At 43.5% G+C, this 20,944-nt stretch overlaps 1 protein-coding gene across 1 annotated transcript in view; it reads right to left on the bottom strand.

The window, feature by feature from the left end:
- Positions 1-20,944, bottom strand: part of PSD2 (pleckstrin and Sec7 domain containing 2) — a 57,938-nt gene that overhangs the window by 7,361 nt on the left and 29,633 nt on the right. The window contains exons 6-11 of the mRNA XM_079983519.1: positions 17,729-17,841; positions 17,005-17,063; positions 13,228-13,317; positions 12,249-12,292; positions 5,065-5,255; positions 3,999-4,069 (exon numbers count right to left, since the gene is read on the bottom strand). Coding sequence (XP_079839645.1) covers positions 3,999-4,069; positions 5,065-5,255; positions 12,249-12,292; positions 13,228-13,317; positions 17,005-17,063; positions 17,729-17,841 — 568 coding nt within the window. The remainder of the gene's footprint in view (positions 1-3,998; positions 4,070-5,064; positions 5,256-12,248; positions 12,293-13,227; positions 13,318-17,004; positions 17,064-17,728; positions 17,842-20,944) is intronic.

The following is a 20,944-nucleotide window of genomic DNA, read 5'->3' as shown; positions in this document are numbered from 1 at the left end:
TTTGTGACGCAGCTCTCCTGTTTGACACCCCCTAGTGCCATTGACATCAGTGCCTGTGTCCATGCACACACTTGCTCTTCTCCTCCTCTGTCATGTTCCAGGGGACTCTCGCCTGGCCCTGACACATGGTGGTCCAGGAGGTTCTGCACCAACCCCTGGTGCACTGATCCATGACCCTCTCTCACTCTGCATGGGCTCTTTGTCAACGCCAGCCATTTCCCTCGTGGTGGTTGTGGCAGTTTCTTACATGGGTTCTCCCCCACAAAAGTTAACTGGTGTTTTCCTTAGACCCCTCAGCTCCTGTCCTCAATCGTGCATAGCTCCACTAACATTCAGAAGTCCAGTCCACATAGCCTTGTACTTTTGTATGGTTGTTTGATGCAGTTGGTGAACTCCTGGCAGATGGACCTCATCATGCTAGTGTTCTTCTCAGTCTGCCTTTTTCTGGGCCCACACATCCATAATGATATGTGGGTGGTGTTGGGCATCTTTCAGCAGGTGGGCAGCGCATGCTGTATGCCTCAAGGGATGGCAAGGGATGCTTCTGGTGGTGATGACACATAGACATTTCTTGTCCTCCTATTATTGGTTACACCTAAGGCAGAAAGAATAATAGAAAAGATCAAACATGACACAGCCAGCTGGCATCCATACATTTTCTGAAATACATATACACTTACAACATTCATGTACACAAACAGCCCACTTATATGGTGATTCTCAGGTACAATGTGCTGATAACTTACATTTCATCAAACAGGTTGTCAGTTCAGAGAAGTCCTTGAAGTCTTTGTGGTCATGCCTAAAGTTTGAGGTGTCTTATCTGTACATTGAATGACAGAAATATATCTGTAATACTCAGTACATAGATCAAGGAAATTATGCTAAATAGAAAACAATTAAAGCCAACCAACCATCAGATGAATAATTGTCATTATGCCATTAAGAGGAACTCCCACTGCAACATTTTTGCCAGGCTTCTGGAAAGAAAGTGTAGTACACACACAGAGTATGGAATTACTTGCAGAAATACACACTGTCATATTAATAGATGGTTGTTAAGCATTGCTAGAGAAAACTGACACCTGACCTCTCTGAAGGCTAACCAGAGGATCCCTTCCACAGTAATCTCTGAGAAATGGAGACAAAAGCGTGAGTCCAGGCAAAATTAAAGCAGAAACATTTGAAAGCATTTCCCAATCATAAGTGATGTTTTCCACATGGTGGAAATGTGTAATGGTGTCAAAGAAATAATGGAGGATTTTTTAAATCACTTGATAAGGATTCTAAGCTATTCTATGAAATTCTGTAGGGCAGAATAATAAAGTACTAGACTCTTATATTTTAGTCCTTTATATGTTTGCAAAAACGTAGAGATAATCAGCACCACCCGAAATTAAAGAATAGGTTGGTAAACTGTTGGACTTTGCAGCAATGGCTAAGTAGACACATTTCCTTGGATTTTGGGAAGGAGAAGAAAGACAAGACAATAGCTTGATTAGACTGCAAAAAAATTATTAAATATAATGAAAGATATGAGTTATGGTTTTTGCAATGTTCTGATAATAATTAATTACAATAGCTAATAATGTAGCTTAAGATATAATAGGTATGCTGGCTTCTGCAGAGAATTCTTATTAACTATAAATGTAATATCAATTTGGGCTGTTTTTAAAAGAAATCCCATCTACCATGAGTGATTAATGTTTATGTGAACCTCTAAAAGAGTGGATCTACTTTTCATCTGCAGCAGTATTTGCAAAACATATTTAACACATATGTGAAAAGTGTTCAGTTGGTTTTTTCCATCTATCTTTGTTTTCAGGTTGTTCATAAATGTGCTGTTATGAAATTGTACAGACTTTAATTTTATATATTGGGGTTTCCATTTCCAGCTGTGAACTTGTAGAGTTGCTCCCCTGAGCTCTCCAAAGCCCCCCCCCAAATTGGAGATAATGGGGGGTAGCAGGGGATAGTCTCCCTCTTAATGCCTCTGATGAAATTTGTTCTGTCCCATTTCTGCAATAGTGTGTGTGTGTGTGTATTAGCAACAACTGTGGTGCTTTTATCCCCTGCTCTCCAATATCCTTTAAAGAGATAAAAGCTGCTTGAAGCATCTAACAAGTGTGAATTGCATGTGTGCACTTTGAAAACTCTGGTCCCAAGAGCTTCTGAGTCATCGTGAGATGGGGGAATGATGTGCTGACTTGCACTGTACGGGGGGAAGCGGCTGCCTCATACACCTATGGCAGCAGACATCTTCTTTGTGTGTACCATGCAAAGCATGTCCGACTCCTCATCCAAATCACATGACTCATGGCAATTAGACGTGTTGTGTGGAGGGCAGATACTCTTCCTTCAGGAAGTACTTTGTTGCAGGGATGTTGCATTTTGCCAGCATTTGCTAACTGAGGAATATAATTGTGTAAGTTTCATGGGAACCTACTGTATGGTGCCAAAGGCATCAATAGTAGTGTCGTTTTCCCAAAATGCCTGAATCAATTAAAACTTTTTTTGCTAATGATTATTTAATCTCTTTTAAAAGTCATCTCTCCTCTTCTGTGACAGGAGTTTAAATTAAATATTGTGACACTTAAGACTGAAAGCATATGTCTAATCTTTTAAACCAAGCACGACACACATGAATGACAACAGCCTCTCCCCATTTGGGTGAGCTTTCCTTTACATTAATTTCAGTTCTGTGAAGGATGTGGGCTTTCCCTCTTCAGTGCTGAAGCACCAATTTTGCAAGGTTCCAGCCTAACCTTCAGAAAAGATACCTCGCAGCACTCAAGCAGGGGGATACAGGGGGCTGAAAAGGCTTGCAAACAGCAGCAACCGCCGGGTTGCTGAAAGGAAGTGGTAGAGAGCAAAGAAGAAGAGAAATAATGGCTGCTCTGCTGAAGATGAGGGATCAGCCTGGTGCCCTCCCTGAAAATCAACTGCGTCCTTTAATTCTTCACTTTAAGTGCACAAAAACGTTCAAAAGAAACACTTTTTGAAGGGTCCATTTTCCTATGACATCTGCTATCTCATCCCCCCACAAAGGGAAAAAGGCTTACCTTAGAAAATAGGGTCAAGGTAGCAAGTGCCATAGGGCTCCATCAAAGATGGAATGGCCTACTGCCCGCCCCCTCCATTTGAGAAGTGAGCGGCGCTCTGCATGCAAATTCCCCAGGATCCCCAACGACAAGAGATATTGCCAGTGCTACTGCCTGGTAGCATCACTCGTTTAACTTTTTTCTTGCAAAGAGGAGGTTAAGGGGTGATATGATAGCCATGTTCAAATATATAAAAGGATGTCACATAGAGGAGGGAGAAAGGTTGTTTTCTGCTGCTCCAGAGAAGTGGACACGGAGCAATGGCTCCAAACTACAAGAAAAAAGATTCCACCTAAACATTAGGAAGAACTTCCTGACAGTAAGAGCTGTTCGACAGTGGAATTTGCTGCCAAGGAGTGTGGTGGAATCTCCTTCTTTGGAGGTCTTTAAGCAGAGGCTTGACAACCATATGTCAGGAGTGCTCTGATGGCGTTTCCTGCTTGGCAGGGGGTTGGACTCGATGGCCCTTGTGGTCTCTTCCTTCTCTATGATTCTATAATTCTATGATTCTAAGACAGACCTGGCAAGCTACTCCATCTTCTCAGATGCTTCCCCATGACCTGGCCTGTCTCCCCCTTCACCAAGGAGACTTTTTCTCTTGGAATGGAACAGAAGGCATCAGAGAACTCAGGAATATGAGCAGAACCGAGGTGGGGGAGCCCTTCACAGCAAGCTGTGCCCACTTTGTTTTTTGCCACAGCCCACCTGTGATTACCCACCCTTTATTGTCACAAGTATCTGGCTCATAATCTTGCGAAACAGGATGCTGGACTAGACTAGTCTACTCCAATATATGCTGAATTCATTATTTATGGTGTTTGTTTTAAGTGAAAATCCTCGCTCTGTAGAGAGTTAACTTGGTGGGATCTTACAGAACTCTCAGAGTGTTAAACATACCTTTTGCAAATACAAGATGGTTCCTTTAAGAACAGCATAAAACTTCTTCCACCCTCTTCTTCCTCTGGGAGCTGAAAAACATATAATTCTGTTGATTACAGCATTAATATGAGACATCACAACAGATCCACAGAAATACAATTTTTGAACTAATCCACAAAAGACCGCAATTATGATGGGGTGAGGGGGTTGGGGTAATACAGTGAAGTGATTATCAATAGAAATGGGAGAGAAATTTAATCTAGTTCACATTTAAAACTGAATTTAATATATTTGCACTTTCTGAAACAACGTGAGAGCCAAAACACACTTAGCTGACTTTTGTGGTGCGGTTCTTCCAACCACTGGTGTTTCAGAAAATGGAAATTAGGCAAAAGTATGCATAAAAGCAAACATAGTGTAAATAACATAAAAATGCATTATATTAGGAGAAATTGCTTGCAAAAATGTCAAACTGCATAAAAATATATTGGTTAAAGTAAAAATCCATGCTAAAATGCTGAAGAAATATCATGATTTTTAAACACACACACACACACACACAAATCGCTGCAGAAACATGAGGCTTTTTAAGGAAAACTGCCATCATCAGCCTTGGCAAAGGTCTTCCCATTAGTTCGTTTGTGGCCTGTTTATGTGCATAAGGACCTGTTTATTTCACACCCAGCAATGGTGTGAGAGTCACTTTCCTACGGCTTCTTCTCATGCTACTCCAGGAACACTGGTGGGAATGGCGTTGAGGAATTCCAGTAATTGCTTCCACCTAAGCATTGTCTCATCCAGAGAGAGCAGCATTTACATTGCAAGGAACCATACAAACAAATCACAAAGTTACCAGTGTGGTGTAAGGAGAAGCCATGGAGAAGGGACTCCCATGCTATCAGCAGGAGCTAAAACAACCCTGGAAAATATGAAGGGTGGTGCATCCCATGCTTCCTTGTTGTAGCCCATGCATGCATCAGTGAAAAGCCAGACTCTCTCTTTGAGCACAACCATTTCAACAAGCGTCTCTGCCACTCTACTGCGCATCTCTTGCCCTTGCCGCTGGACCCCCTTCAATACGTACTTCTCTTCCCATCCATGTCCGCATGGGTTTTCCGAGTGAGGATGCCATGCTTGTAGGTTACAGCATTCTGGGCCTGGGGGACATCCAGGAACGGATTGCTGCCATCAACTATCCTTGCCATTTTCTTTGTGCTGGCACCAAATTTATCATCCACCAGTTCTGACAAAGACTTTCTGAGCTCATCTTCATCACTTGGAAATAAAGTGAAATAGAGAAGTTAAGCAAACTAAGTCGGAGGTATGTGTGTGTGTGTGGGGGGGTTCCCTTTGAAAATGGGTGGGTGGGTGGGCAGGAAGCAGTGTGTTTGGAAGGGGGGGGAGAAGTCTCTATTGTCATTAATGGTTGTTGCTCTGAAGTCATCACTTATGTCTAAAGGAGTATCTCTACCCCCATCATTCAGACACTGAGGTCCAGCTCCAATGGCCTTCTGGCAGTTCCCTCATTGTGAGAAGTGAGGTTACAGGGAACCAGGCAGAGGACCCTGTGGAACACCCTCCTATCAGATGTCAAGGAATAATAACAACTATCTGACATTTAGAAGGCATCTGAAGGCAGCCGTGGAGAGGGAAGTGTGGTGTGTTACTGTTGTTCCCTGTTTGGAGAATTTTTTAATATTTGATGTTTTATCGTACTGTATTGGCCTGAATATAAGCCGCACTTTCTCCCCAAATTCCAATTGTGAAAAGTTAAAGTGTGGCTTATATTTGCAACCTTACGGTATTGCTGCTGAAACAGCTGCCCACAAGGGCCGTCGGGGGTGCGGGACAACGGCGCCTGTCCCAACTGCATCTCCAACCCTCACCCAAGCCACCGTAAAGGGGGAAGGGGGGAAGGCCATCAGCAAAGCAGCCCGGGAGTGTGGGTCAATGGCGCACAGCCTGCCCACAGCTCCCAGTCCTCCCCCAGCTTGGGGTGGTAGTGCCAGGAGTGCCGGGAGGCAGTAGTGTTGGGAGGCGGGCGCGCAGTGTCCTCGGAACCGAGCGCCAGCCACCCCCCTGCACCCTGTTCAGGGTGGTAGTGCCAGGAGGGGGCTGCACCTGCAAATAAGCCTTGAATTTTAAAGGTGTGGCTTATTTGTGGGTGCGTCTTATATTCGGGCCAATACGGTATTTTTAATATTCTGTGGGGAGCCTCCGAGAGTGGCTGGGGAAACCCAGCCAGATGGGCGGGGTATAAATAAGTTGCTGTTGTTGCAATTTGTCGGAAGCTGCCCAGAGTGGCTGGGGCACCCTAAGATGGGCAGGAAATTAACAACAACAACAACAACAACTTGGGAAATGACTCCTGACTCTTAGGAGACAGGACAAATGTTCTCCATCTGTTTGCACATCAGCTGCAATCCAAAACTACACCCAGAAAAAGTATTAGTAAAGGTAAAGGGACCCCTGACCATTAGGTCCAGTTGTGACCAACTCTGGTGTTGTGGCACTCATCTTGCTCTATAGGCCAAGGGAGCCGGCGTTTGTCCACAGACAGCTTCCGGGTCATGTGGCCAGCATGACTAAGCCGCTTCTGGCGAACCAGAGCAGCGCATGGAAACGCCGTTTACCTTCCTGCCAGAGCGGTACCTATTTATCTACTTGCACTTTGATGTGCTTTCGAAGTGCTAGGTTGGCAGGAGCAGGGACCGAGCAACGGGAGCTCACCCCGTCATTGCGGGGATTTGAATCGCCGACCTTCTGATCGGCAAGCCCTAGGCTCTGTGGTTTAACCCACAGCGCCACCCGTGTCCCTCCAGAAAAAGTACAGCTAGGGGGCAAAAGCCAACCATCTCCATGGGTCCCTTGAGGCAAGAGTCTGCCCCATGGTGGTGGGGTTTTGCTCCCCAACAATGGCTTTGCTTTTCTGGGCACAACCTCAGAAAGCAGCCCTTGGTAAGCCCTCACCATGACAGTGTGGACATGACCAGGGGGTTGGTATTCAGAGTAGCTATCTCTCAGTGGAACTGTGGTTTCTATCAAATTTCACCTTTCTTGTTGAGCCGATGTGACAGGAATCACTAGGGAGACCAAAGTGTAGTGGTAGTGGTAGTAGTAGTAGTAGTAGTAGTAGTAATAATAATAATAATAATAATAATAATAATAATAATGAAAATATTTAGCCATCAAAAGATTACTAAATACTTAGACTGTGTCTTTGATCTGCAGGTGCAGGTTCTCTTTAGACAAACATGGGTTTCACTTGGGTTTCAATTAAAAGGATGAGCAAAACAATCAGAGCTCATTTCAGGTGTCTTGTCAGATAAAGAAATGCTTTGTAAAACATTATTGTTGTTGTTATTATTATTATTATTATTATTATTATTATTCTTTAATCCTCCCCCACCCCTACCCTGAGAGGGAGGGGTTTTTTGCCCTTGGGACAGAGGGACTGGTGGGAAAGGGAGAGTAATTTTGAGTGTTTCTATCCAAAACTAAAAACGAAACAGAAATCTAACAAGGATTATAAAGCAAACAGGAAAGATTTTGGAAAATCCCAATTAATTTTTAAGGTAAGTTGGAGGGGGCTTGCACATCTCTATTTAAAAAAATGTAGTGCTCAGTCTGACTTAATTCCTCTCTGCAACTTTTTATCACTTGGAGAAGTGGGAAGTGCATTCACACCGTAGTTCTACAAAGATTCAGGAACAGTAAGGTTGTGTGGAGGAGGGTGTGCTGGCCTCTCCTTAGCTGCTGAGAGGAACAGCAGCAGCCTCCTCAAGAGAAAGAGCTGCAACAGAAGTATATCTTATGGCTAATGCACATATTGTGTACTATCTGGCAGAAAAGCATATCTGACAGCAGAGAGATAACCAGAGCATGAAGGTAGCGCTACCATCTGCTGGGAAATCTCTCTGCTTAGATGTTGAAATGTCCTAGATAGTGTCCTATTTTATCATCAGTTTACACCAAAGGGTGTCAGTTCTGGAAATCATATACCTGTCTTTCAAGGCTAATGAGTTCGTCACCTGCCTTGAGTATTTTTGAATGGCGTTTCTCCTCCTCCTTCCTTCCTGCATGCATTTATTTATTTAACCAGATGCTCAGATGCACTTTCTTTGAACTCACTTATATAACACTTCCCCCAAATGCTAGTGTTTTACATGCAGCCAAATGGAGATAGACAGCTAGCTCCCTCCAGTGGATCTTTTAAATTAATGTTTCAGTGAGATGTATAGTGCCTCTCTCTCTCTCTCTCTCTCTCTCTCTCTCTCTCTCTCACTCTCTCTCTCTCTCTCTCTCTCTCTCTCTCTCTCTGAAGTAAAACTGACTTTAGCAAAAGACTATATTTTGACGATCCCACCAAAAAACCACAACACCTTTCTCTAGTGCTCTGAATACTTGAAACTACACATCTGCAAAACCTTCCTGGAAAATGTCATTAGCTGGGCATGTATTTCCTCAGAAAACCAGGCAACAAGCAAATTTAAGCTTTTTTTAGACGCAACCTGTACAAATTGTTGTGACCCACCGAGCCATCTATTAGGCTGGCAAGGAGAATGATCATATAGCCCATTTTACAGTCGCAGGCAATAATGTGTTTATTAAACTCCTGGTGGGCTGCCATACCTGGCTGGTGGATGGCTGTTCGTTTGATGGGTCAGAAATACGGATGCTGGCCATTGGGTTGGGGTGTGGCCCAGTTTGTTCGGAAATTTGGGACAGCCTCATTAAAACCAAGGAGCAAAGCCATGCACCCTGCCAGCTGATGTTTCTTTTTTTACAGTTGGTGAATTCAGGTTGTTGTGCTAAATTCCCTCAACTGCTGGCCCCACAAATCTGTCAGAATAGTTTCATTTTAAGAGTTGGCAACCCTACTCCTAAATTGTGCAGGCCTGCTTTCGATGCTATTAAAACGACTAGAACTTGATTTTGCTTTAAAAGATCATTATGTAAAAGCCGCACACAAATCCCTGTGATGTAATACTAAGGCTATATATAGATGACTTTTTTTTCTAGTCAGATTGCTGATTGACCCATTTTCTTCCTATGGCAAATGTCCCTGCTGCCGTTTGAGTGGCTGTTACAACCAGCCGATTAGATAATGACTGTACTCTAACTCAATATGATATGCGGTGCTTCCCCCTCCAAAACAACGTGAGTGCCATATCTTCATGATATTTGGCACTTCCAGAAGGAAATAAAAAACACTTTACAGTATCCTTCTCCACAACTGTACCCAAGCAGTCCTTTAAAATGAGGTGGCAGGGGTGGGGGGTGGGGGTGGGATAGTGACCAAGCAAGGTTGTTCCAACAACCTGCATTTCTTCAACATGTTGTTCATTATTTGCTCCCCTTTCCCTGCCCCCCACCCCACCCCATCTCAAACATAAACAATAACCCCCATCTCCTGCTTTTTGTTCCCAGCATGCAAAGCTGAAATTCCTGCAGCAAGTCTTCTCTCCCAAACATTTGCCTGATTTTTGCAGTACATCTACAGAATGGGGTTCAAGTGGTGATAGTGCCATGGGGGGGGGCAGCTATAGCCAGCCTGTGAAGCAAATCATCTCACAGCAGAGAAATGATTCTGAGGCAGAGAAGGTGCAATCCCATATATTGCATTGCTGGACAGGGGGGGGGAATCCAGCTCTTAAATGGGCTTTTAAGGTTTTAAAAATACATTCTACATGCCAGACTCTATTAATTCACCCTTGCATTTAAATGTAATCAAACAGAGAATGTGAACTGAATAGTCAGGAAATTTTATTTTTGTTTGAAATACTCATTTTGGTTGAGGGAGAATGATTAAGTAAATTGTACTCGGATTACTCAAAACAAGTTTTTCTATTAGTTTTGTGCAAACGTTTCCCAAATACTCCATTTGACTTTTGTCCTCAGCAATGACCTCCAGAAGAGTGCTTATAAAGGATGCTGTCCTGGAGGGATCAGCAGTTTGCATACAGGAAAAAAACACTGCTTGCCTTTGCAGCACTGCATCAAGAGCAGCTGCCATAGCAGAAGGACAACCGGAGGGAGATTCACGTTGTTCCCTAGAATGCTCACACGATGGAAGCCACCATCTTAAGTGCTTGTGGGCCTGTGACTCTTCATTCAGTACAGAGTTACATGTGATCGAAGATGGTGGCACCCAAAGTGTAGACTCTCTGCAGGACACTTTGGATGGTCCTTGGAGATGCTGTCATTGAAAACATAGCTGAAAAGGTCAATAGGAGTGCAGGGAGGAAATTGCTAGCAACCCCCCCCCCCCCGAAAAACAACAACTCAGTTCTGCTAGTGCAGGGGTGCTAACATGGTGCCCTTCAAATATTTTGGACTCTAATCTCCCCAGTCAGCATGGTCAATGGTCAGGGATCATGGGAGTTGTAGTACACAACCTCTGAAGGGCGTCACATTGGCTACCCTTGTGCAAGTGATGGCTAGGCTTCCACTGCAATGTTTCAGAAATAAGATGAGCTGCTTCTTCAGATGCTCCCTTTAATTTCTGCACAATACAATGTGAACTGATTTTAGTGGGGAGATGTAAAGAGGATGCAGAACCCAAAACAGCTGGTATAGAGCAAGCAGCAACCCATTGCAGAAAGACCAAGGGGACACTAAATCATTAAAAATGTCAACAAATGAAGCAATAAGCAGCTAAATATAATAGCAGATCAGAGCAGGTTAAAATGATATTGTATGTGAGTGAATAAAAAAAAAGTACAGCTCCTTGCATCTGCATTGTGCTAACAGCTGACATGCGGGGTGGATTTCTGTGGCCCAAAATACAAGGGGCTGGATCCAGGGTGTCAGTTCTGCAAATGGAAAGGCTCCTTCCACTCACAGAAGGAACTCCAATTTAGCCAACTTCCTCTTTGCCCTGAAGCTCCTCGTGTCACAAATAGTCAAGGGCATGGTTACCAGATGTCCCCTTTCCCGGGGACAGTCCCTGGATTTACAAATCTGTCCCCGGACAAAATCCGTCCCCGGAATGTCCCCGGATTTCATTTCATGTCCCCGGATTTATATTTTAAGTATTGTAGATTTATTAGTAGGGAATGAATGTTGCATGATTGGTTCAATGGCACAAGACACATCATATGGGGACTTCCAGCGAGGCAAAATGGCAGACGCCACGGCAGCGAGCAGCTCCTGAAGCCAGCCAGAACCAACTGCGCTACCAGGCTGGCTCCGGGCTGCTGAGACTGCCACTGCCAAGGGGGAACCGGGACAGCAGCGCGCAAACTGAGGGAACCGCTGACCCCCGCCCCATGACCCAAATTGAGCCAGGCACAAGAGCACCCAGCCACCCTGTCAACTGCCAGGTGGTGCTCTGGGGGCAGGAAAACCCCAGAGCTGATGCAGGGAGAAGGAGGAGAGGAGAAGGAAGAGAGAGAAGGAGGAAAGAGAAAAAAGAGGGGAGCCCCAACCTTGCTAAGCTGCTACCACCAATACTGAAGAGGAGAGGTAGGAGAGCACCAGGAGGGCAAGGACACATGGCCGAGCTCAGGTCCAATCCAAGCCTACTCCACGGCAGCTAGCGCTCCAAGAGAGCAGCCTGGGGCCCAGATTAAGGCCGCGCGACAGAGGAGACCACAGAAGAGAGGATATTACTTCTTAATTTTTTAAAAAAAAAAACTTTTAAAAAAATACAGTGATACCTCTAGATGCGAACGGGATCCGTTCCGGAGCCCCGTTCACATCCTGAGCAGAAGGCAACCCATGTCTGTGTGCCCTAATTCGCTGCTCCTGTGCATGTGCGTGACGTCATTTTGAGCGTCTGCGCATGCACGAGGGGCGAAACCCGGAAGTAAACCGTTCCATTACTTCTGGGTCGCCGCGGAACGCAACCTGAAAACCCTCAACCTGAAGTGTCTTTAACCTGAGGTATGACTGTAACTTTTCCCCCTCTCTTTAAAAAGAAAGTGTCCCTTTGAAAAAATCTGGTAACCTTAGTCAAGGGTGTCGTGCTGTAGGCAAACTGGATTCAACCCACTGATTCAGCTCCCCTGCCAAAGTTGCCTGCTTCTTTGAACCCCCCTGACCTTCCCATTCAGCAGAGAGCAAAGGAAGCTGCTCCAAAGATGAGCTCTTTGCTCTAGTATGCATTCCCTGTAGATGGCGGTACCTCTGACAACCTCTTCTACTGTCTACCTGATACCATTCAAGATGTCGATTACTGAAACTGTTTTCTGTCTTGGGCAAATTCTAAGATACATTAATCCTTTTTACAAAGGCATATTATAAAACACTTAAAAACATACTTACATAGCCCATTCTAGCTTTTCATTTTTTATTGAGTTATACAGTGCCTGCAACAAGAACACACAGTCAGCTCTTAGTTGGTTCTCATAAAATGATTCCCATCTGTGGACGGTGCCCATATCAACCACTATTAAACCTGCCTATAATGGTGAAATGTCGCCATAGCTATATTCTGTCCCTGACTGATCATAGGAAATGAGCTTGTCCATCTTAATTTTTAATTAAATTATTTGAACAATAAAGGAATAGTTGTTGTTTCTTCTTGGCTTGGTCACACCTGGAGGCATTTGCAAAACTTGTAAGTAATAGCATAAGGAGAGTGTTGCTGGATTAGACCAAAGGCCCTGCTAGTCCAGAATCCTCTTCCCGCACTGGCCAGCCAGACTCCTGCAAACAGGACCCATCACAAAACTAGGGAACCTATCACAGCCCTAGGGCTACATCTGCTTTGGGGCTACCTGCCGCCCTGTCTGCCTCAGCCAGCATGGCTAGTGGTCAGGGATGGTGGGATTTGGAGTACAACAATATCTGGAAGGGCCAGGGAACTGCCTGTTCAAATTCTCTCATATAAGCAACGCTTCATCTTTGAAGACGATTAGTGCATCAGACGCAGAAGCCTGGGCTTTAATCTTTCCCCCTTTCATGTTAGCTTTCCAAAGGCAGAGAATTTTGACATTCAATTGTGCCATCCCACAGCTGCAATCTGAAGTGGGGCAGCCTCAAGGAGGTGGAACCACATGTATTTATTTTCTGATCATGACATATAGAAGAGCATCTCTAAGAATGAAAGTGAAAATAATCACAGCAAAGATAGTGGAGCAGAGGCTACGGTCGTCCCCCCCCCCAAAAAAAAATTCATTCTTATTGCATGCATGTTCAGCACCTTAGCATAATGGAACTTCAGCCACAGACACTTGGAATTTCCTGCAATAACACTACACCCCATTTCTCCCCCACTTTCCTTTACTAGATATAGGATTACCTTCAACAGATCCTTTGCAAAATCCTTCCCATCATTCAGCCTGTCCAGATTTGCTGTAAACTGTTGGCAGGACATCTTTTTCCCAATATTCTGCAATGCAGAAGAACAGATACTTATTTCCCCCATAGGTTTTTAATGCTACAGGCAATATATATATACATATGGAGATAAATGAAGTAAACATATGTCAAATGTACTCTTTCTTTGTAGCCCAAAGTAGAGCAGTGCGAAAGAAAGAAAGTGGAATGTTTTCTTTGCATAAACTGCCAGGCTTTGACTGAACCAGGTTATCAGTGTTTGCCTATGAATGTGAAATGAAATGAAATGAATAAGGCACTCTGCTGCGGACACCCAGGCTGGGCTATGGTCGCCAGTCTTGCTGCAGGGCTCCCCCCCCCCCCGTTTTTTTTGCAGGGGGGGGGGAGAAACTGGGGAATTGTTTCCCCATTGTCATCTCACTGGCTTTTTCTTTGCAGGAAACCTGTTTGAAATGTGTGTGTTAATGTGTGACACTGGAGTTGCACTGTGGGGCACCTGATAAGAAAAACAGAATATATATATATATATATATATATATATATATATATATATATTGAGTCAAATGATGCCCTGTGCAGGTTCAACCTATCAGTTCTGAATTATGCTGCTCAGAGCAGAATGATTGTCAAAGCCAGATTCCCCTCTCCTTGCCACATCTGACACAATGGCTGCTCCTGCACGGTCCCTGGTCCCATAGCTTTTTGGTTGTGCGATTTATCTACAATACTAATATCACACCTCTTGCTAGGGCAGGGGCATTGTTATGAAAAATTAGCCTATTAAAATGCAATACTTCCTAATCAATGGATTCAAAGAAGTGGATGTTGCTGAGAGTGGCATGGGAACAATCATGAGACCTGGAGACCCACATCACATTAAGCCAAACTATGGTCTGCTGCGAAAGAGAGGGCATGATGGTGCATGTTGCTCCCATTGCGCCCACCCGGCTCCTCCCTTTCCAAGCTGGAAGGGGGGAAAGGAAAGACTGACTTGGGTTTATGTGCAAACTAGTGCTCGTGGATTGTTTCTCCGAACAATCATGAGAGGAAGTCAATTTATTTCTTAACAAAGTAGGGAAGACATGCATGTTACACACATTTTCTTTGGTAGGTGTTGCTTTCCTTATTAAGGCATATATTTTAAAACAAAATAAAAAAAATCCTTCAAGTAGCACCTTAAAGACCAACTAAGTTAGTTCTTGGTATGAGCTTTCGTGTGCATGCACACTTCTTCAGATACACTTCTTCAGATATCTTCAGGTATCTGAAGAAGTGTGCATGCACACGAAAGCTCATACCAAGAACTAACTTAGTTGGTCTTTAAGGTGCTACTGGAAGGAATTTTTTTATTTTGTTTTGACTATGGCAGACCAACACGGCTACCTACCTGTAACTGCATATATTTTACAATTCCATGTGCCCAAAATGTACAGAAATGTAGTGCAAATTGTAACGACTGCACTTACCACCTGAGAAAGGGTTAAAGAGCAATAATAAGAGGATCCCGGAGCAGAAGAGAAAGAGAAAGGAGGAGAGAGGAAAGAAGAAATTAATGTCACCATAACCATTGAGGGTTTGCAGCTCTGAGATGCCCTTCCAAATACTTATCCTCACTGAGCTTGCTGTATTTACCACACCATTTCACCTACAGAAGAATTTGGGACTTTGAAATTTAATTTCCTGCCCAGTTCTCCTCCTCCTTTCTCAGTGGTAACTTAGGCCTGGTTCTCACAAGCAGCAGGTAAACCTCTTTGGCTACTAAACCATTTTAGTTCTGACTGGAGTTGCAGATTTACATGACTGAATGTTCCTCCACAGACAGAAAATAAAATCTGCACACAGGAAACAGGCATGCCAGAGGGAAGAAAGTTCCAAGAAGCAGCTTTCCATGACATTTCTATTTGCAGGTAAATTGTTGCGCGGGGAAGCATGTTGTTACTTGAGCCCCTTGCTGACTTCTGAAGTGGGACAGTGGAGAAATCAGTTCCCCGTGCCATCCAGGTCCTTTTCATACATTCCTTTGGTACAACCCCCCCTCACTCTCCTCCATGCAGTGAGTGTATTCATGGAAAGATGTGTCAAAAGGCCTCTGCTGCTTGTAAAAAGTGGGCCTTAGAGACAGAAAACAGAGACAAGCATGCAACTGGGTTTGGGTTAACCGGAGCCTGTTCGTCTTGTCAAACAACAGTGTAAATGTTCCCTTTAAATGTGCTTAACTTTAAATAAGGGGACGCGGGTGGCACTGTGGTCTAAACCACAGAGCCTCTTGGGCTTGCCGATCAGAAGGTTGGTGGTTCGAATCCCCACAATGGGGTGAGCAGCCGTTGCTTGGTCCCAGCTCCAGCCAACCTAGCAGTTCGAAAGCATGTCAAAGTGCAAGTAGATAAAGAGGTACCACTCTGTCGGGAAGGTAAACAGCGTTTCCATGCGCTACTCTGGTTTCGGGTTACCGTTGCACCAGAAGCGTTGCGCACATGACCCAGAAAAACTGCCTGTGGACAAATGCCAGCTCCCACGGCCTGTAAAGCGAGATGAGTGCCGCAACCCCAGAGTCGTCTGCAACTGGACGTAACTGTCAGGTGTCCTTTACCTTTACCTTTATAACTTTAAACATGCTTAACTGGCGTACCTCACTATGCTGACTGGCAACTCCTTTTCACAGCTGCAGACAAGTGGCTTTCTCAGTAGTTGTTAGGGATTGTACCTTGGACAAACAAAGCTTGTGGTCTACCATGGAGCTAGAGCACTTCAGTCTAAAAGAATGAGCGCTACTGTCCGAATCAATGTAAGTTGCAGTGTTATTTTCTAAGCAATCAGCAATGCAGCAATCAGAAGAAAGCAGCTGGGTGCACATTTATCTAATTAAGCAAATCACAAACATAAATACTTCTTGGGTATGTGCCTTTGCCTAGTATATTATTAGCCACTTCACTCATTTGAATTTTAAGAAAGAACTAATTCTTCCAGTCATGTAAGCATTTTTGTTCAGCACTTATATTCCATGGGCCTCATGACACCCACACACCAATACTGGCAAGTGGAATGCAACAAGGGTCTATCCTGGCTTCTTTGGAAGGAAGGGTCGGATGCGAATGTAGCAAGTTGCCTCTCATGCTATTTAACATCATGATAGTGCTGTATGAGGTCTCAGGTTGGTGACGCCTCCAATAGGCTTGCGATCAAATTACTTGTCTCTCTCTTTTACACAGATCTTAGGCAGTCTTGGAGCAGCGCCTGAGATCAGTCATGGACTGAGTAATAGGTGAACAATTGAAGGTTAATCCAGACTAGACCTGACAGGAAAGTGACATTTTTGAAGGAATCTAATAGGAGTCTTCATCATATATCTCAATTTATTCTGAACATATACTCTTATACACGCTTATCTTAGTTTGCCCTACACAATCCCAGATGGATGAGACTTGAAGCTTGAGGCTTCCATTGCTACATACTCTCCAACATATCGCAGAGGAAAATCGGGATGATTGTCTTTTGGGTCCACACTCTTGTCAGGATCCAGTCAGAAGCAGGGATGGCTTCTGTAATTCTGGCATGTGGGACGGTTGAGGGGTATGTTGCTGTAGACAGCATTTTTGCATAAAGAGCACGGAATTGAATGCCCTTCCCTGAAATTGTCTACTACTGCCATGACATCAGTTTTCAAAGGCATTTTCCAGATAGCAACCAATCTACCTGGAGAGCAAGAGCTCAATGTATGTCTTCTTCTGAAAATACTTACATGGCCATGCAGATCTGTGTTGAGCAGCATCAGGGCACAAGTGAGTGTGTGGATTCCATCTGGAAGATGCAAGTACGGTAATTTAGCCTGTTTCTAAATTGCACTAACAACTAGATATATTCAGCATATTGTGGTCCTTGCCCTCACAAGGCAGGGGAACATTCAAAAAGCCAAGAACAAAATTTGAGAAGGTCAACTTCATTTGGCTCCAAATTGTGATATTGTTCTACTTCCGCAACAGCCTCACTCCCACTTACTTTTCATCCTAATAACTATTTAGCTATTTGAACCATTAAGCAGGTGGCATTATTCCAGGAAACCATCTAGTCTTTCCTTTCAGTTTGCTTAAAAAGCAAAACTTACCATTATAAAGCTCATTTCAAGGGTTCAAAGTGCTTCTCTCAGGAATATGTACAAAGATCCTAAATAGGCCAGTCGAGTATTAATATTCTCCTGTGGTGCAGTTAGATAATTTTAGGTTCTTATTGATGGAGGGGCGACTCCTCTTTAGATAGTAACGTGCATTTAATGCACTGCATTATTTCAAAATGTGGGAAGCCAGTTATTCTGTTTTTGGGAGCCCTTCAGCTCATTCTGCCCAACTCTGCATGTTTTCTGTTAACTTTTAAGGGAGATTTCACTGGCAAGCCTCTCAAAAAGCAAGTTATGGCAAGGTGCCATGTGGGGCAAAAAGGCCCAGTTCTGAACCATAAGGTGGTGTTACCTTCTGATGTGCTCTCTTCTGGATTGCATTGGCAATATCGGTGTGAGAAATGGATGAGGACACGTTCCCGTTCCTGTGTCTCTCCCATCAAGGGGAAGGCTTTTAGGAATGTTCTAGACATGGAAAGGTAAGAAAGTTAGCAAATAAATCGAAAGGAGACCAAAAGTTGCTGATCATAGGCCGTGAGGTACCTAAAATGGATGTGGCTCTGGGACTTCTAAAGTCACAGTTTACTACAGTGGTACCTCGGGTTACAGACACTTCAGGTTACAGATTCCGCTAACCCAGAAATAGTACCTCAGGTTAAGAACTTTGCTTCAGGATGAGAACAGAAATTGCGAGGCAGCGGCGCGGCAGCAGCGGGAGGCCCCATTAGCTAAAGTGGTGCTTCAGGTTAAGAATAGTTTCAGGTTAAGAACAGACCTCCAGAAGGAATTAAATACTTAACCCGAGGTACCATTGTATTTATTATTATACTATTCATTATAAATGTTAAATCTCCAGGTAGCTGAGCATGCCAACACCATACCTGGTTTGGGGTGAAAAAAGGCACAGGACTGAGGCTTTCGGCGTCATTAACCATGGTGACCTCTGGGAGCAGCTCTGCACAAGGGGGATTTGGGGCACAGTGTGACAGGGGGTTTGCCCCCACCTAGAGACATCACCTTGCCAACAAAGGTCCGTATGGTTAAAGCTATGGTTTTCCCAGTAGTGATGTATGGAAGTGAGAGCTGGACCATAAAGAAGGCTGATCGCCGAAGAATTGATGCTTTTGAATTATGGTGCTGGAGGAGACTCTTGAGAGTCCCATGGACTGCAAGAAGATCAAACCTCTCCATTCTGAAGGAAATCAGCCCTGAGTGCTCACTGGAAGGACAGATTGTGAAGCTGAGGCTCCAGTACTTTGGCCACCTCATGAGAAGAGAAGACTCCCTGGAGAAGACCCTGATGTTGGGAAAGATGGAGGGCACAAGGAGAAGGGGACGACAGAGGACGAGATGGTTGGATAGTGTTTTCGAGGTTACCAGCATGAGTCTGACCAAGCTGTGGGGGGCAGTGGAGGACAGGAGTGCCTGGCGTTCTCTGGTCCATGGGGTCACGAAGAGTCGGACACGACTAAACGACTAAACAACAGGGACTATGTCTGACTACCCAGACGTGGGGAAAGTTCACATGTGCTGATCTTGTTTTAGCTTTCCAGTGATTTGAATTATCTTTTGGGGAGATAGATAAAAACTGCAGAGTTTTGAAAAACTAAAAAATAAAGTGTGAGATTGGCTTCATTATTACCAAAGAATGGAGGTTTACAATTTGGACAAGAAAATTGGCTTCCAGGTGGAAAAATCAAAATTGGAAACAGAACTGTTAGATCCCAAAATCAAGAACTTGTCAAGAATGTATAACTTGCTGTTGAAATGGAACACTCAGGATGAAACGGTGAAATCTGCTATGATTAAATGGGCACAAGATGTTGGACATAACATTATGATGGCTGACTGGGAACAGTTATGGACCACAGGTATGAAATTTACAGCATGTAATGCCTTAAGAGAGAATTTAATGAAAATGATCTACAGGTGGTACATGACACCAGTCAAGCTTGCAAAAATTTATCACTTGCCCGATAATAAATGTTGGAAATGTAAAGAGACGGAAGGTACATTCTTTCACCTTTGGTGGACATGCCCAAGGATTAAGACCTTCTGGGAGATGATTTATAATGAAATGAAAAAGGTATTTAAATATACCTTCCTGAAGAAACCAGAGGCCTTTCTCCTGGGCATGGTCGGCCAATTGGTGCCTAAGAAGGATAGAACCTTCTTTACGTATGCTACAACAGCAGCAAGAATACTTATTGCAAAGTACTGGAAGACACAAGATCTACCCACCCGGGAAGAATGGCAGATGAAGGTAATGGACTACATGGAACTGGCAGAAATGACTGGCAGAATACGAGACCAGGGAGAAGAGTCGGTGGAAGAAGATTGGAAGAAATTTAAAGTTTATTTACAGAAACATTGTAAAATTAAGGGATGTTAGAAGGATGCTGGAATGAAGTTATGTGGTTTTAGCAGAAATGATATAAAGAATTAAGTAAAAATGGATTGTTAATTGGTGAAAGAAGAGAATGTAAAATTACAGTATATTAAGATAAACTATTAGGATAAAAACAAGGATGGAAAGGATTTGCTGAAATATTTAACTGAACTAGAATACAAAAAAGGGAGGTGTGAGGAGGTCAAGGAAACAAGCAAATGAAAGATAAGTTATGGGAAGGTTTGATTTGTTTTTTGTGTTTTTTTTGTTTTTGCTTAATCTGGTGTTTGTTCTTTTTTCCTTTTGTAACCTTTAAAACTTGAATAAATATTATTTTTTAAAAAAAGATTTGAATTATCTTTTGAATGTTTTTAGTGGTCCTTTATTGATGCCTTAAAAGTTTTATTCTTTTTGTAAACTATCTGGTGGTTTTATTACAATCAAACAGTATATAAATCTTGTTAGGTGAATGAATGAATGAATGAACGAATCTATCTGACTTGATTCACAACTCCTGGACTAACATGTGAAAGGGGGAAAACTTCATATTTTGATACAGCTAAATACAGAGAAAATACATTTAGAAATGTATACATTGATAAATAAAATATTATTTAAGTACAAAATGTTATGCAGATTTTATTTTTAAAATGCAGATTAATCCAGAAATAGAATAAATTTATGAATGAGCAAATGTGAAATTGAGAAGAACCAGACCCAGACCCATCTGTCCATCTCTGCCTCTGCCTAAACATTTCTATTGCAATCCAGAAGGACTGTGGGCTCTGGTTATGTGAGTGCCATGGATACTTGTCAGATTAAACCTGGAATGCCACTTATAACAATTAGCACAACTCTTGTCACTGCTTCCCATTTTGTGTGCCTTCGTAACCTTAAATAATTAGTTTTATAGCCTGTGCAACCCTGAGGAGCTGAGGTGGACACCAAAGGCAGGAAGTTTCCAGCAAAACAGGGGGGAAATGTTTCTATGTTATAAAAATATAATTAAAATTCCTTCTGTCTTTGCCAGCCTGAGACCCAGGGAGGGCCCACAGCACATGCTTTGTGCGCTGAAGGCCAGTTCAATCGGCATCTACAGTTTAAAGGATCTGATTGCACATAATGGGAAAGACCACAGGCTGAGGATTTGGAGACCTATGGCGGCCAGTCAGTGCTCGC

The sequence above is a fragment of the Podarcis cretensis genome, assembly GCF_951804945.1.
Source record: "Podarcis cretensis genome assembly, chromosome: 7".
In the NCBI taxonomy this organism is placed as follows: domain Eukaryota; kingdom Metazoa; phylum Chordata; class Lepidosauria; order Squamata; family Lacertidae; genus Podarcis; species Podarcis cretensis.
Note: the sequence above shows the minus strand (reverse complement) of the source record. Positions and strands in the feature narration are given on the sequence as shown.